We start from the raw sequence: 15,069 nt of genomic DNA, 5'->3' as shown, positions 1-15,069 counted from the left end.
AGTCTATGTTTTTTATTTTGTTCGGAACATGTCGGTGTAACCATGGAGGTAGAAAAGTACTACTTCTATGGTGTAACCGTTTATCAAATCGGCAAGTAAACAGCGCCCTCACCAAGGAAGTCTTTGGTACCTCGAATAAAAGCTTTATTTTCTGATCGGTTTTTTAATTGTGACAGATCACAATTTTACAATTATTATTATAATTTTCGATAGTTATACAGGTATTTCACTATAATTTTATAGTTTTATTTTATTATAACTGTGAGACAAGTCATTAGATATATAATGTAATATATACTGTGCACGAGGTCGACATCCGGGCGACTTTGGCGCAGTTATCAGAGCAATGGCGGCCATTACATGTGAGTAGAGAACCTTTATCTGTTTGTGTCTCATGATTTTCGTGAATTTGTCTCGCGAAAGTCAGTATGAGTTCCTTACCATAATTGTTCGATATATAGTGTCATTCGGAAAGTGCTTTCATCTTCTTCATTTGAATGTAACATATGCACAGGGACGATGACGATGTAAGTGTCGCGATGGCAGTTCGTACCGTCTGCACACATGATTTGCAGAAAATCGTTTGTTTTGGGTGCTCCTCGAGATGACTTTGATGCGAATGAATTGAGGTGCTCGTGGAACCAGAAAAAAATGAGTTGTTCAGAATAGAAATCGGTCGTTATAGCTCTGTTAGAAGTAGCACCTCATGATGTGTTCTGAATCGCATTTATCTTGATATTAAATGATATGTCGATTATCTATTCGAAATCTTAAAAAGTAATCGTTTCGAATAAGTTTTTGGGCTTTAGGTGACGGGAAGGCTAAATTCATTGCTTGAAAGTTAATCAACATTATATATGTGATAGTTGTTGGTAGTGGAGTGGTCATACTCTAATGTCTAGTGATTGCTATTTTTTCTTTCATCTTGCGATAAATTGATTGATAATTTCCTCATGCCGAAACAGACAAAGTTAGTTTCGTCTCTCCTTCTTACTTATTTCTATATTATTTCTTGGATTATGTTTTAGATGACAAAATTGTTAATATTAGATGAAAATAATTGGATAGACATTCTTAATGAGTATTGGTTTTAACTTGTGCATAAACAAATTTAATGATGTCACTCATCCGCTATTTTTGCCTGTGAGTTAAAGTGTATTAAGTACAAAAAGAAGCACCAAGTTTATTTCTTGCATAAACATATATTGCCTATTGTCCTTGAAACTTGAGGTTTCCCAGATTAGTTATTTGATAATCAGTACACACTTTTTTCCAACCCTTTTACACTAAAAGTTTCAGTTATTTTTCAGTTATGGATGTCATAGAACTCATACCATATTTTGCTTGTGTGTCTATGGTCAAAATAAGTACTTTTCTGATGGATCCGCTCAGTATACATGTAATTTTTTTTCTGTTTATAGTACCTGGAGATGTGATAATAATTAAAATATGGCATGGTAGTTTCATATTCCAATATATTCCAGATCTAGGTGTTATACATTTTTGTGCAATTGAAAAATGCAATGATTCAATTGGTATTGTAAACATGGCTCTGTAAAACAAATTAGCAAATACAATCTGTTGTTAAAATTGATATGCTATTATGGATCTGCATTTTTCTTTTAGTAATTTGTGTTAATTTTTATTTATTTGTGTATAACCTACTTACAAGACAGTTAAATACAAATTAATATACAGGTAAACGTGCTTAACACACGAAACAGGAATAACAATATTAATGCAGAACTTATTGAAATGTTTGAAAAAACAATTGGAATCATCTTTTGGTTTTTGATCAATTAAATTATTAATCATAAAATTTATTGTATGAATTTGTGATTTTGTGCACAGCAGTGAAAAAATAAAGTTGCGATAAGATCTTGTATGAAAGGAAGCTTATAAAAAGTTGTATCCCGAGATACTTTCCACTCTTGTATGCAAAAATAGACTTAAATACAAATCTGTTGAACCTGTTTTTCTCTAAAACCTTGTATGTGTACAACTTGGTCAGTGACAAGCCCAAGCTAGACAGTGACATTTGAGCATCAAGCATTGTCTTCTGAGCAATTTTTTGCTTACACCAGTGCCACAGCTGGTTCAAAGCTCACATTCAGATTTGTGTAAGCAGTGTCTTTTCCACACATATTCTTAGGCATTTCTCTAGGGAATTGAGATTCAGCTGAAAAAAGTATGTAGTTCAAGTAGATAGCTAAAGCTGTCATTTAGGATATGAACAGCCAACTTTCAGAGAAAACACTTTGTTTTTCAATATGTCACATCAATCCCATATCGCTTTAAATATCTATCACACATTTAGAAATAAGAATCAATATTAGTTGAAAAACATACACTTTTAATGAGTTCATTGGAAAACAGGATGACCATCTGGCTGAGCAGTGTTCTAGATAGGATTTCTAAAAGGCATACCTCAATGAATTTTACATTTCCATCCACTTGTAAGTAAAATTCAGTCAAAACAATCCTTGTTCTTTTGTTTGCATTTTCAGTCACCTATATAAATTCTACCTAGTTAGTCCCCGTTCGAACGTAGTCCGAAAACGGGGACTTATGTTTTGCCCTGTGTGCGTTCGTGCATGATCACCTGTATCTCGAACATGCATGGACCGATTAAGTTCAAACTTCACTTATACATCACACATTATATGGGACATATGCACATGCATTTTTTTCATGATCCGATTAACGATAGCCGAATAGCGGCCATTTTAAAGCCGAAAATGCATCAAAATCGCACATTTTCACCATTCCGGACCCGGATCTCAGTTATGCATGGATGGATTTTGTTCAAATTTGGTACATACATTAAACATAATAGAACCTTGATGCCCATCATTTTATTTTTTCGGATCAAGTTCGAAATGGCCGACTGGTGGCCATTTTGTTTTAAAGAATTCAGTTCTGGATCCGTATCCAAGACATGTCTGGATTGATCAAGTTCAAATTTCACACACACATGGTACATCATGTCACAAATAGATATGTGCATTTGTTTCATGATCCGCTTAACAATAGCTGAATGATGGTCATTTTAAGGCCGAAAATGCATCAAAATCACGTATTTTCACAATTCCGGAACCGGATCTCAGTCATGCATGGATGGATTTTGTTCAGATTTAGTACAATGTGTTGTACATATGCAGGTGCATTTCGGTCATGATCTGCTTTGAATGTATATGTCACTCAAATATGAACGGAAAGGGGACGTGTCATTGACAATGACTTGTTGATTTTTCATTCTTAACAAATTTGATCCCTTTTTATAGATTGAAGAACTTCATTTTCTATAATTGAATCAAGACTATGTTGTTTCTTGTAACTTTGACAATATGAAGGTCGATAGAACTAAATTGAAGAAAAGTGTCTCTGAAGTGGTGAGTATTGACATCTTTATGAATGCTTATGTACCATTCATATCTGCTACCCTTTGAGCTTTTTTAGCAGGCAGTGTGCTGAAGTCCTTGAAATGTAATTTTGACTCTTGTGTGTGAAGCAAAAAACGAGAGTCGTTACAGTTAGTGTGTCTGTCTGTGTCTGTGTGTGTATGTGTCTGTTCCACTGATATCTCAAGAACCATACATTGATTTTTGATTAAACTTGGTGCATAGATGCTCTGGGGCCAATGCGCAGATTTGATTAGGTTTTGGTAATCATCACATTTCAATAAAACTTGGTACATAGATGTCATAGGACACTGCACAGACCTGATAGTTTTTAGGGTAATATCAGTACATATTAATTACCTAATTTGCATAATTAATTAATTTTCAGCTTTTGATATTTCAAGTAGTAATTTCTATGAAACTTGGTACATAGTTACTTAAAGACTGTGCAGAGACCTGTTTAGTTTTTGGGGTAAATTTTTGTGCATATTAGTTAATTTTCAACTTTTCGCCTGATAACTCAAGTACTGATCCTTAATTTTTCAATGACACTTGCTACATAGATCCTCTAGGACTATGCAGAGACCTGATTAGTTTTAGGGTAAATAATTGTGGATATTATTACCTAATTCGCATAATTATTTAATTTGTTCCATGAATGTTCCACTGATATACTGTAAACCGCTTAAATTTCGCGGCTAGAAATTTTTGCGAGTTTGTGAATTCGGGCACATTCGCAACGACTAATGTTCGCGATTTTGCTTTCTTTGTTTTAAATTTTCAATACAAGTTTTTCTGGTCGCGTGGTGGTCCATTCGTGAAACAATGAAGTTTTATGTAAACAAAGACGCAACCGGATGCATTACACGCCTTCAACCAAAGCGTAATACTGGGTTAATTCGTGTATAATCCCCTCTGTGTCATACTATTGTCTTAAGTATTGTTAATGGGGGGTTGTCTTCACCAAGCCACTTAAAAAATTCACACTTTGAGAAAGTCTAGACATGTCCATACTGGTTAATCGCAACGTGTCACGAAAAACAGTACTTGGGCCCATCCGCTAAAACGTTCCTACTTCACACGTTGAAGGTGTCTCGTTTTTTCCATTGTTTCAATAATAATACTGCAGACAAAATCGGCACTGTCAAATGAAAAATCTGCTTAAAAAGCCATGATTTTGGGATGGATCATCACTTGTCGTGTTATAACTGAACGGTATACTCACTGCACTCTTCTCTTCCAAGCATTTACAATGTGGCGTTTTGTTATTCGAAATCCTGATGATCAAACCAAGCCCGGGCTTCCTGATCCAAAAAGAACCGACAACGCTGAAGAAACCACACGAGCAAATGAAGAAGTAACTCCAGTTTTAGAAGCTATTGGACCGCGTGGTCAAAAGCGAAAACATGAACACTATGAATTTTACAGTCCCGAACTTCGTGCGAAGATCGGCAAATACGCAGCCGAAAATGGCAACTCAAAAGCAGCCCGCCATTTTACAGTGGTCTTGGCTAAAAAGGTTAACGTAAGTACAGTTCGGTCCATGAAAGATTCGTACTTAAAAGAACTTCGAAAGTCAAAGCAGCCCGTAACTAGCATGCCACAGGCAAAACGGGGCCGACCACTTCTGTTGGGCGAACTCGATTTAAGAGTTCAGCAGTACGTAAAAGGACTAAGAGACACTGATGGCATCGTGAACAGAAATATCATTGTGGCTGCTGCACGTGGTGTTGTGTTACAGAACAACCGTGCACTACTACAAGATCATGGGGGACCTATCCAACTTACACGAACATGGTCAGAATCATTGCTTCGTCGTATGGGATTCGTTAAAAGGAAGGGCACAAAGGCGGCTAGAAAATTGCCAGTAAATTTTGGCGAACTTAAGGCGTCATTCTTAGAACACATTACAGAAGCCGTGTCAAACGAAGCAATACCTGCCGAATTAGTGATCAATTTTGATCAAACTGGAGTCCATATCGTACCCGTGAGCTCATGGACATTGGCCCAAGAAGGAGACAAACGAGTCCCGATTATTGGGCTAGAGGATAAGCGGGAAATCACCGTGCTATTTGGTGTTTCCATGGCCGGAAACTTATTGCCACCACAAGTGCTGTATAAGGGGAAAACCAGTCAATGTCATCTGAACTTTAATTTTCCAGCCGAGTGGGACATTTACCACACCACTAACCACTGGAGCAATGAAGACAGTATGAAACGTTATGCCTACAGTGTTCTCCTTCCATACATCCAGAAAATCCGTAATCAACTTAGACTGCCAGCTGAACAAAAATCTTTAGTGATATTCGATGTTTTTCGAGCACACCAAAGCAAGTTTTTTGCAGAAACTCCGCGATGGTGGTGTGATACCAGTATTTGTTCCTCCTTGTTGTACGTCGGAGCTGCAACCTCTGGACCTCTCATTCAACGGCAAATTTAAAGAATGCTTGAAGGAGGAATTTAATGCATGGTATGCTAGCAAAGTAGTGGCAGCCTTAGAACGTGGAGAAGATATCGGGCAAGTTAATGTTGATTTGCGTCGTGTCTATTATGAAGCCCCTACATGCACATTGGCTACTATGCGTCTATGACAGTTTGCGAGACAATCATGAACTCATCGTGGATGGATTTGTTTAATCGTCCATCAAGGAAACCATTGACAATATTCAGGTTTGAACATTTTTGTGACAATGACATACTGGTACATTTTGAACTGCAACATTGTATATTTATTATTATGAAATGACATTCGTAGTTTACTGCTACATGTATGTGCAATAACACAACCAGACACTACTAGTATTTGATCATATCTGTAATTTTATTTCTTTGTTATTAATATTCATTAGTAGTATTTATTTATTAAAATAAGATTACTAGTAACTTTATCTGTGGCGTGATTGTTATTGTTTTTCACAAAAACGGCCATTTTGTTTATTGTTCCCGTCGTGCGTGATGTGAAGCCATGTAATACCATTAGCCCCTTAGCTTGGTAATTATTCGCGAAGACTAATTTTCGGTTTACAGTATAAAGAACCACTAATTTAGTAATTGGATTTTATTGAAACTTTTATTTCAATGAACCTAGGACTATGCAGAGACCCAATTAGTTTTTGGTAAATATTTATGCTTATTAATCACCTAATTACAATAATTATTCAACAATGATATCTCAATTACTGATCATCACATTTGAATAAAATTTGGGACATAAATTTTCTAGAACAATAGACAGGCCCAATTAATTTTGGGTTAATAATAATTCATTTGTTCTAATCGCATTTCAATGAAACTTGGTACATAGATATTACATTACGTAGGCCTTATTAGTTTTACACTCAAATCTGTTCATATCAGTTACCTGATTTACATAATTAGTTTTCAGCTTTTCCATCAATATCAAGTACAAGTAATTTTGAATTAATTTTTAATGTGTCTTCAATACTCTCGGCACACAGGAGTTCTTTCTAATCTTTCTTTGATTTATATTTGTATTGGGCAGTGGGTGTGGTATGTTAAACAACACTTGAGGTGGTGAAGTGCTTGTTGTGGTCGTGAGTTTGAATCCTATGTTTTTTGTTGTAATCTATGTTTGTTTGTTTGCATACATATTTATGAAAGACATCTGCCGAGTACTGTTGCTAAAACTGTTTAAATCAATTTTTGGCACAAGGTGGGCAGTTATTAGAACCCCGTCATACATGTATATTAACTGAAATTTGGCCAAATAAAGTTGGTACATGTTATACACAGGTAAATGAACTAATAATTGATAAGTACAATATAAAAATGAAACTTGTAATATAAAACTGACTGTAATTGTATAAGTAGATGAAAATTCCTGCTGTGGTGATTGTACATATACATGTACATGTATGTAGCAAAAGATACACTGCCTATTCCAAAATCTAATTAATTTCTATATAGAATTTGCTTTTTTTATGGTTTCACCTATTGCATGCATGGTCAGTTTGAATGGTGAATAACAATTATTATTTTTTATTTGCTTTGCAGCCTGCTGATTGCAAGGCATTGATAGAGAAATTAAAAGCATGCAGCGAGGATGATCTTTTAACCGAACTCAAGCAAATTAAATCATGGAATTATGGCAAGGTAAGTGAATCCTATGCTACTTTGTGGATTGATAACTAAAACAACAAGGAAGTACTGGAGTGGTAGGATGTAATTTTTGACTCCCATGTGCGAAGCACATAATGGGAGTCTTTGCAGTTAGTGTGTCTGTGTGTGTGTATGTGTGTCCGACTGTTCCACTGCTATCTCAAGAACCATACATCGGTTTTTGATGAAACTTGGTGCATAGATGCTCTGGGCCAATGCGCAGATTTGATTAGGTTTTGGTAAAAATCCATGCTCGTTAATTACCTAATTTGCATGATAATTAGCTGATTTTTAGCTGTTCTATAACTGTTCCACTGATATCTAGAGAACCACTCATTGGATTTTGATGAAACTTGGTACATAGATGCTCTGAACATATGCGCACAGTTGATTAGTTTTTGGTAAAAATCTGTGCATATTAATTACCTAATTTGCATGATAATTAGCTGATTTTTAGCTGTTCCATGATTGTTCCACTGATATCTAAACAACCACTCATTGTATTTTGATGAAACTTTGTACATACATGCTCTAAACTAATGCTAGGTTTTGATTAGTTTTTGGTAATAATCCGTGGATACTAATTACCTAATTTGCATAATGATTAGTCAATTTTCGGTTTTTCCACTGATATCTCAAGTACTAATCATCACATTTCAATGAAACTTGGTACATAGATGTCATCTGACACTGCACAGACCTGATAGTTTTTATGGTAATATCAGTACATATTAATTACCTAATTTGCATAATTAATTAATTTCCAGCATTTGATACAAGTAGTGAGCATTACATTTCAATGAAACTTGGTACTTACATACTCAAGGACTATGCAGAGATTGATTGTTTCCGATAAATATTTGTGCATATTAATCACGTAATTTGCATAATTAGTTAATTTTCAGCTTTTCCACGGGTATCTCAAGTACTAATCATCGCATTTCAATGAAACTTGGTACATAGATCCTTTAGGACTATGCAGAGACCTGATTAGTTTTAGGGCAAATAATTGTGCATATTAATTAACTAATTTGCATAATTAATTTTCAGCTTTTCTACTGATATCTAAAGTACTAATCATCACATTTCAATGAATCTAGAATTATGCAGACCCACGTAGTTTCCGGTAAATATTTGTGCATATTAATCACCTTATTTGCATAATTAACCAGTTTTCACACTGATATCTCAGGTACTAAACATCACATATCATTGAATGTACATGGATGCTGTAGGACAATAGACAGACCTGGATAATTGTGGGTTAAAATCTGTACATATTAATTACTAATTTGCATAATTAACCAATTTTAAGCTTTCACACTAATATCTAAAGTACTAATTATTCCATTTCAATGAAACTTAGTACAAAGATGCTCTAGGACAATGTACAAACCTAATTAGTTTGGGGTAAAAATCTGTTCATATTAATTCCCTAATAAGCATAATAATTCATAATTTTTTGGTTCTAATCACATTTCAATTAAACTTGGAAACATAGATTTTCTGTTACATTGCGCAGACCTCATTAGTTTTCACTCAATCTGTTCATATTAATTTTCTGATTTGCATAATTAGTTTTCAGCTAAGTAATTTCGAATTATATTTAATGTGTCTCCAATACTCTCAGCACATGGGAGTTCTTTCTAAGCTTTCTTTGATTTATATATGATAATACTGCATACTCATCGGGTATGGGTCAACACTGGTTCCTGCGCATCCCAAATCAATTGCTTCACCATCAATATGCTATTGCGTGTTGACATTCAGTTTTACATTAAAGTTTATTTTTGATTCACTCTAGTGTGAATTATATCACTGGATTGATATACTTGACAAGTTTGATGCCATATTGGATGCAGCATGTAAAACTATCTCCAGTTCCACCTGGATTTTACCATGTGATAAAGCTGAAAATCTAAAGGTGAGACAATAATGCAAACATTGCTAAAACTTCAGTTCTCTGAAAGCAGACAATTTAAATTTCAAATTAAAAAAAGAAAGATACTTTAAACTTATTGGAATATATATATATTGTACTATTTTGAGTATAGCAGTATTGAGGACTTCTATTCTATTTTCCCACACTCTGAAAAAGATAAATTATCTTTGTCTACTAGTATATGACATGTATCTTGATGTACACCATTTTTCAACATGAAACGGGTTGAGTCAACCCTCGCTAATACACTAGTACCATGTAAATGAATGATGTGTAAATCTTTTTAGTTCTGACAGTCGAGTATACTTATTTATGTGCAAAATACTATATATTTTTTTCCAGTTGAAGCAATTGCTTCACAGCATGCTGTACTTTACAGCATTGCTGATTGAACACAGTTTCTCAAGACATCTGTATAATTCTATGGAGGTAGGTTTTACTGTATTATTAGTGCTAAGAATGTGCTGTATAAGGTTGGTGTGTTTAATAAATGTAGGCAGAATGTACAGATAAGTTAGTGTTTTCCTTGTGATCATAGATTTGTTCACACATATTATATATATGACCTAATGTGTTATGCTTGTGTGAAGATTAAACTTTATAGACCAAGCATGTATGAGATATGGCTCTGTGGAATGGCATTCATTTAAACATGATTCTGCTAGTCAGCCATTTTTTATTTAATGGTGACATGTGTGCTTGCTCGATAAAATATCTAATGTATGTGTAAAGTTTGAACTTGGCATCTTGAATATATGGATCAGGAACTGCATTTTTTGGAAAACAAAATGCCTACCATTCTGCCATTTTTAACTTTTGAATCAAATTACATGCATCAAGGTCCTAATGTTTTCAAAGATAATATAAATATTCTTGAGCAGAAATTTGCATGGTTGATCGCATATACAAGATATTTTAGAAGCATGCTTAGTAACTTTCAGAGAATGAATCAAAGTTAAATTTTTAACTTTTTTCCCTTTGCCATCTTAGAAAAATTTGGTTATTTATCAAATACCAGAATTGATGTCTTCATACATTGCTAGTTGTCATCAGCGTCCCAGTATCTGCTTTATATATTGTACTACATAACATAAATTATGGTATTCTATTTTGAGTCATTGTGATTATTACATTATATATCATATTATAATTTTTTTTTATATCTCTACAGCATTTGACCGCATTACTATCTTCATCTGACATGCATACTGTCTTGGCTGTTCTCAATTTAGTCTATGTTTTCAGGTATGTGGATCCTTTTCTGTGGCATCAATCTTTATATATGTATATGCTGAACTGAAAGTTATAAATTGTTAAAATTGAAATAACTGATTTGGCTAGCATAGCTTTTTTCAACCTATTTCTAAATCTCTATTGATTTTATCGGTAATATATAAACTTCATACATCAATTAAATAGTTTGGTTTGTGTACTATGTGTTGACATATTTGACTAATTTTGTTCTTGCAGCAAGAGATCTAATTTTATAGTGAAATTGGCAGCAGACAAGAGAGCAGCTTTGTTGAATAGGTTATCTTTCTTAGCAGAGAGTTGGGGTGGCAAAGATAATGGTTTTGGTTTAGCTCAGTGCTGTCAAGATCTTCCCATTGAGGTATATTTTATTCTTTGATCTGTTACGGAAGGTCTTTGTGGATTACCTCTTCATCGTATAACTGCAATGTATACATGCTTACTTGTTGATTCTGTTGATTTATTCTATATCATTTTTTTTTCCAGGAATATCCTAATAGTGCAACAACCTTGCATTTTGAATTCTATACTGAGTGCAAAGATGCGAAAAGTGCAAAGAAATCTGTGGGAAATACAATATGTGTAATTCACCTGGATAATGTAGATAAGGTATACATTGAAATATACTGTATCCTGTGCATTTTTCGGAATTCAGGCTCATCAACATATTCTGTCACCCTTTTTAACTACAGTGACAGTTATTTGACATGTATCAGTTGTCAGTGTAGTTTTGACTGTAGTCTTTATGGTCTCAGTTGATCCGTAAAACATCTGCTTGTAACTAATTCTACATATATCAATGTTCCACAGTGTTTTTGTTAGCTGCAAAATCTTAGAAACAAAAGGTCAACTCTATGATTTAAAAAGTAACCTTGCCCAATTGCTGCAATAGATGTATAAATAATTCTTTAATAATATTTATTGTACATGTTCGTATTATACATGAAAAACAATGCGTATTGATTATGTCTCAAAACATGTGGTGAAAAACGCATGACTGTAAATTTTGCAGTTCATTCATAATCGTTATAGTCTAGGTTCCATTTATTCATATTTATAATTTGTGTTTTCAGCTTGCCGAATCACCAGCACATATAATGGAGGATATCTTTAAGTCATATGATGTTCCTAAAGATAAGCAGGTCAGTAACTCGAGTGTTTACTATGCTGCTTAGGCCTGTTCAAAACTGGTTACATTCCTTAATTGTCATGACTGTTAGGTACTAGCATAGTTAAACAGTGATATGTATCACAATATAATACTGTCATATATCCAGTGTAGCAGTGTTTTCCCCACACTGCTGCTCATGATTATCAAGTAGTAACTAGGATGGGTGGTTGATGTTTTTACTATGTAGTCCTGACTCTGGTGTGATCGTGGTGTAATTGGATTTAGTACTTAAAAGAATAATTTTAACATTGTTGTGAAGAACTTGATAAACTTGTGAGCACGTGTTAGCCAAAGTTTGAATCACTTCTAAAAGTTTACCATTATGGGACTTATAGGAAATAGGAATTTTGCCATTCTAATAATTTATGCAAGCCACAAAGCATGATTCATAGCCAGTAATGTAATAATCACTTTGGAAGTTTCAGCCATTTAACATACGAATGTGGGTGACATCATAATCTGCGAGTTTCACACACATCTGTATAAAATAACTGCAAACTGATCTTGGGGGTGGCCATTATAGTGCTTTCTTTACTTGCACATTGACAATGTACCGTTAAAATCCTATTATAAACCGCATACCTAATAGTAACCGCACCCCCGATTTCGGCTTCAGTGTTAAAGAGTTCTCAACAAAAATTGAAAACATGAAAAGTACCTATTAGTAACCGCACCCCCAATTCAACAAGACCGTGACCGACTTTGTTCCAACGAGCTGGTACATTGTTCCTAATCCTATTCATTTGTTTCGACGACGTGCCTAAAAATATTCACACCTCTTTATTGTTCAGTTGTGTTAGGATGTCAAACACGCAGTGAAACTGCTTTTGTCTTGTGACAACTTTTGTCAATACTGCTTATGAATATGTCCGTGTGTTTTCGACAATGAGCTGTTCTCACCGAAAAACTGTTAAATTCTTTTTCAATGCTCAGTTTATCTTACGAAAACAACTAATTGCTTGATTTAAAAAAAAAGTCATGTCGTTTTCCCATGGAAATCAAAGCCTAAAGATCGCACAACATTATCGATAAATCTCTTCCAGGTTTCGTTCACCATGAAGTCGGTGACCTGTCACTAACATATTTAAATGAACTAAGATAATTTGAACACGTGGGCACTATCCAGCATTTTGATTGGTTAATTAGCGACTTGAACTACCCGGTCAAGTACCGGTAATGTCTCGTGTGCATTCAAACTACATGGCGGATGTCGCATCGATCGTTTACATGTGACCGAAATAATTCGCTTACGGTAAAACTAAGTTGAATTTTACTTGCATTTGATAACAATTCAACAAATTTATTTTTCGTGCGTTGTTATAATCACTACTGAGTAATAATCAACAATTTCAACAGTTCGAAAACAAGTAAGTTATTCACTTGTGAGCAGAAGCATGGCCGGATTTTTTAGTGCCGTACCATGATCATTTTCTACTAAGCAATGCATTAATGTTCGTTTTTATTTGAAACTCCTGTCAGAATATACTTTCCGTTACGAAGAAAATAAAAAAAAAATGCATATTACATTAAATATACCAAGTATTTTTTTTTCATGTGAACAGTTTTTTTGTGACGTGAGGCTTATCACTCTTCCCTGACATCTAAATTGTTACGCTTATATTCAAAAGATTGTACGGTGTATTGTTTTGTTTTGTTTTGTGCGAGCGATGTGGGAAAAAAAATGACCACGCCCATTTAGTGATTGCAATATGTCCCTAATATAAACCGCACCCCGAACTTGAGCTGTTGATCCCAATTTTTTATTTCATACATTGTAATATAAACCGCAGTTTATATTAGGATTTTAATGGTAGTTGAGTCACAAGTTCGGTTTATTTGCAGATGGCGTTATTCACCCACATTAGATTGGCTCATGGATTTTCAGGATACGAGAACCGACTTCTGTGTGTTCAAGCTAGGCTTCAAGCGCTTTCAATTTTAGGTGAGCTGTACATGTATTAAGTCAGAATTTACATATTTATTTTTTCCAAATTTTAATTGTAATGTGCATATTTATTATCCAATGGGTAATGGATTGGAGTCTGTCTGTCGCATTTTCGTGGACTGATTTTATCGAAACTCAGTACATAGTTGATGTATGATGATGTATATATATGCGCTCTATTTTTTTTTTAATCAGATTCAAAATTTTATTAGATAAAATTTTTTTTGTACAATTCTGCTTGTCTCGAATTCATACTGTTAGGACAGAACTTATACACAGAGAATAATGTTCTAGTACATCAATTAGCAATATACCAACAAATAGATATTATTAAATCTCGTCCATTCTTCTGTAGTATATTCCAGTGCTATTCAAGATGTGTCTACTAACCTCTTATATAATGGTCTGATTGAAGAACTTGTAGATGTTTTGGAGTTACAGGATAGCAAATTGATGGTAAGCAGTATACATCATTAATATATGTGTGTTACAAAAGTTTGACTGTTCAAATTGGCATACTTAGGAAGATTAACAAAACATGCTTCTTTTATAGGAAATTAAAGCTGCTTCACTCAAAACACTGACATCAATAATACATCTTGAAAGAAATCCAAAGTAAGTAATTCTAGAGTTTATATTATTTATTTTAAATTCAGTGAATATAAACATGTATACTTATCGTTTGATTTTTGAAAAGTCTGCAATGATAGGTGATTTATTAATATATCCATGATGGGTATGGAGCTAGTTTTGACTTACTTGTGTTGTTTTCAGCAGGTTGAACACCATTATTGATGCCACAGGAGCGGCTTCCTACCATGGTTTTCTACCAGTACTTGTCAGAAGATGCATTCAAGGCATGATAGGTACATCATAGCGGAATTTTGGAATGAATCTTTAACTAGAAATCTTTTTTGAACAAAAATGTGGCCAACTTTTGACATATTTAGACCTTACAAGTAGGACCAGATTTATCTGAAAGATATACCATGGGAGAAGTTTCAGCACCAAGGGCGATTTGGTGGCGCAAAAACAAGGAATTTTTTTTTTTGACTCCCATGTGCGAAGCACATAATTGGGAGTCTTTGCAGTTAGTGTGTCTGTGTGTGTGTGTATGTGTGTATGTGTGTCCGACTGTTCCACTGCTATCTCAAGAACCATACATCAGTTTTTGATGAAACTTGGTGCATAGATGCTCTGGGCCAATGCACAGATTTGATTAGGTTTTGGTAAAAATTCA

At 34.4% G+C, this 15,069-nt stretch overlaps 1 protein-coding gene across 1 annotated transcript in view; it reads left to right on the top strand.

The window, feature by feature from the left end:
* Positions 1–308: 308 nt before the first annotated feature.
* The window catches only part of LOC100371483 (E3 ubiquitin-protein ligase HUWE1-like), a 105,515-nt gene continuing 90,754 nt past the window's right edge, over positions 309–15,069 (top strand). Inside the window, exons 1-13 of the mRNA XM_085496764.1 lie at positions 309–362; positions 3,285–3,392; positions 7,416–7,514; positions 9,325–9,444; positions 9,805–9,891; positions 10,634–10,707; positions 10,933–11,074; positions 11,200–11,322; positions 11,787–11,855; positions 13,727–13,826; positions 14,185–14,285; positions 14,383–14,444; positions 14,607–14,695. Coding sequence (XP_085352890.1) covers positions 3,348–3,392; positions 7,416–7,514; positions 9,325–9,444; positions 9,805–9,891; positions 10,634–10,707; positions 10,933–11,074; positions 11,200–11,322; positions 11,787–11,855; positions 13,727–13,826; positions 14,185–14,285; positions 14,383–14,444; positions 14,607–14,695 — 1,111 coding nt within the window. The 5' untranslated portion in view covers positions 309–362; positions 3,285–3,347. The remainder of the gene's footprint in view (positions 363–3,284; positions 3,393–7,415; positions 7,515–9,324; positions 9,445–9,804; positions 9,892–10,633; positions 10,708–10,932; positions 11,075–11,199; positions 11,323–11,786; positions 11,856–13,726; positions 13,827–14,184; positions 14,286–14,382; positions 14,445–14,606; positions 14,696–15,069) is intronic.

Source organism: Saccoglossus kowalevskii, chromosome 3 (genome assembly GCF_978046115.1).
Source record: "Saccoglossus kowalevskii chromosome 3, keSacKowa6.1, whole genome shotgun sequence".
Taxonomy (NCBI): domain Eukaryota; kingdom Metazoa; phylum Hemichordata; class Enteropneusta; family Harrimaniidae; genus Saccoglossus; species Saccoglossus kowalevskii.
This window is presented reverse-complemented; position numbering and strand designations above follow the sequence as displayed.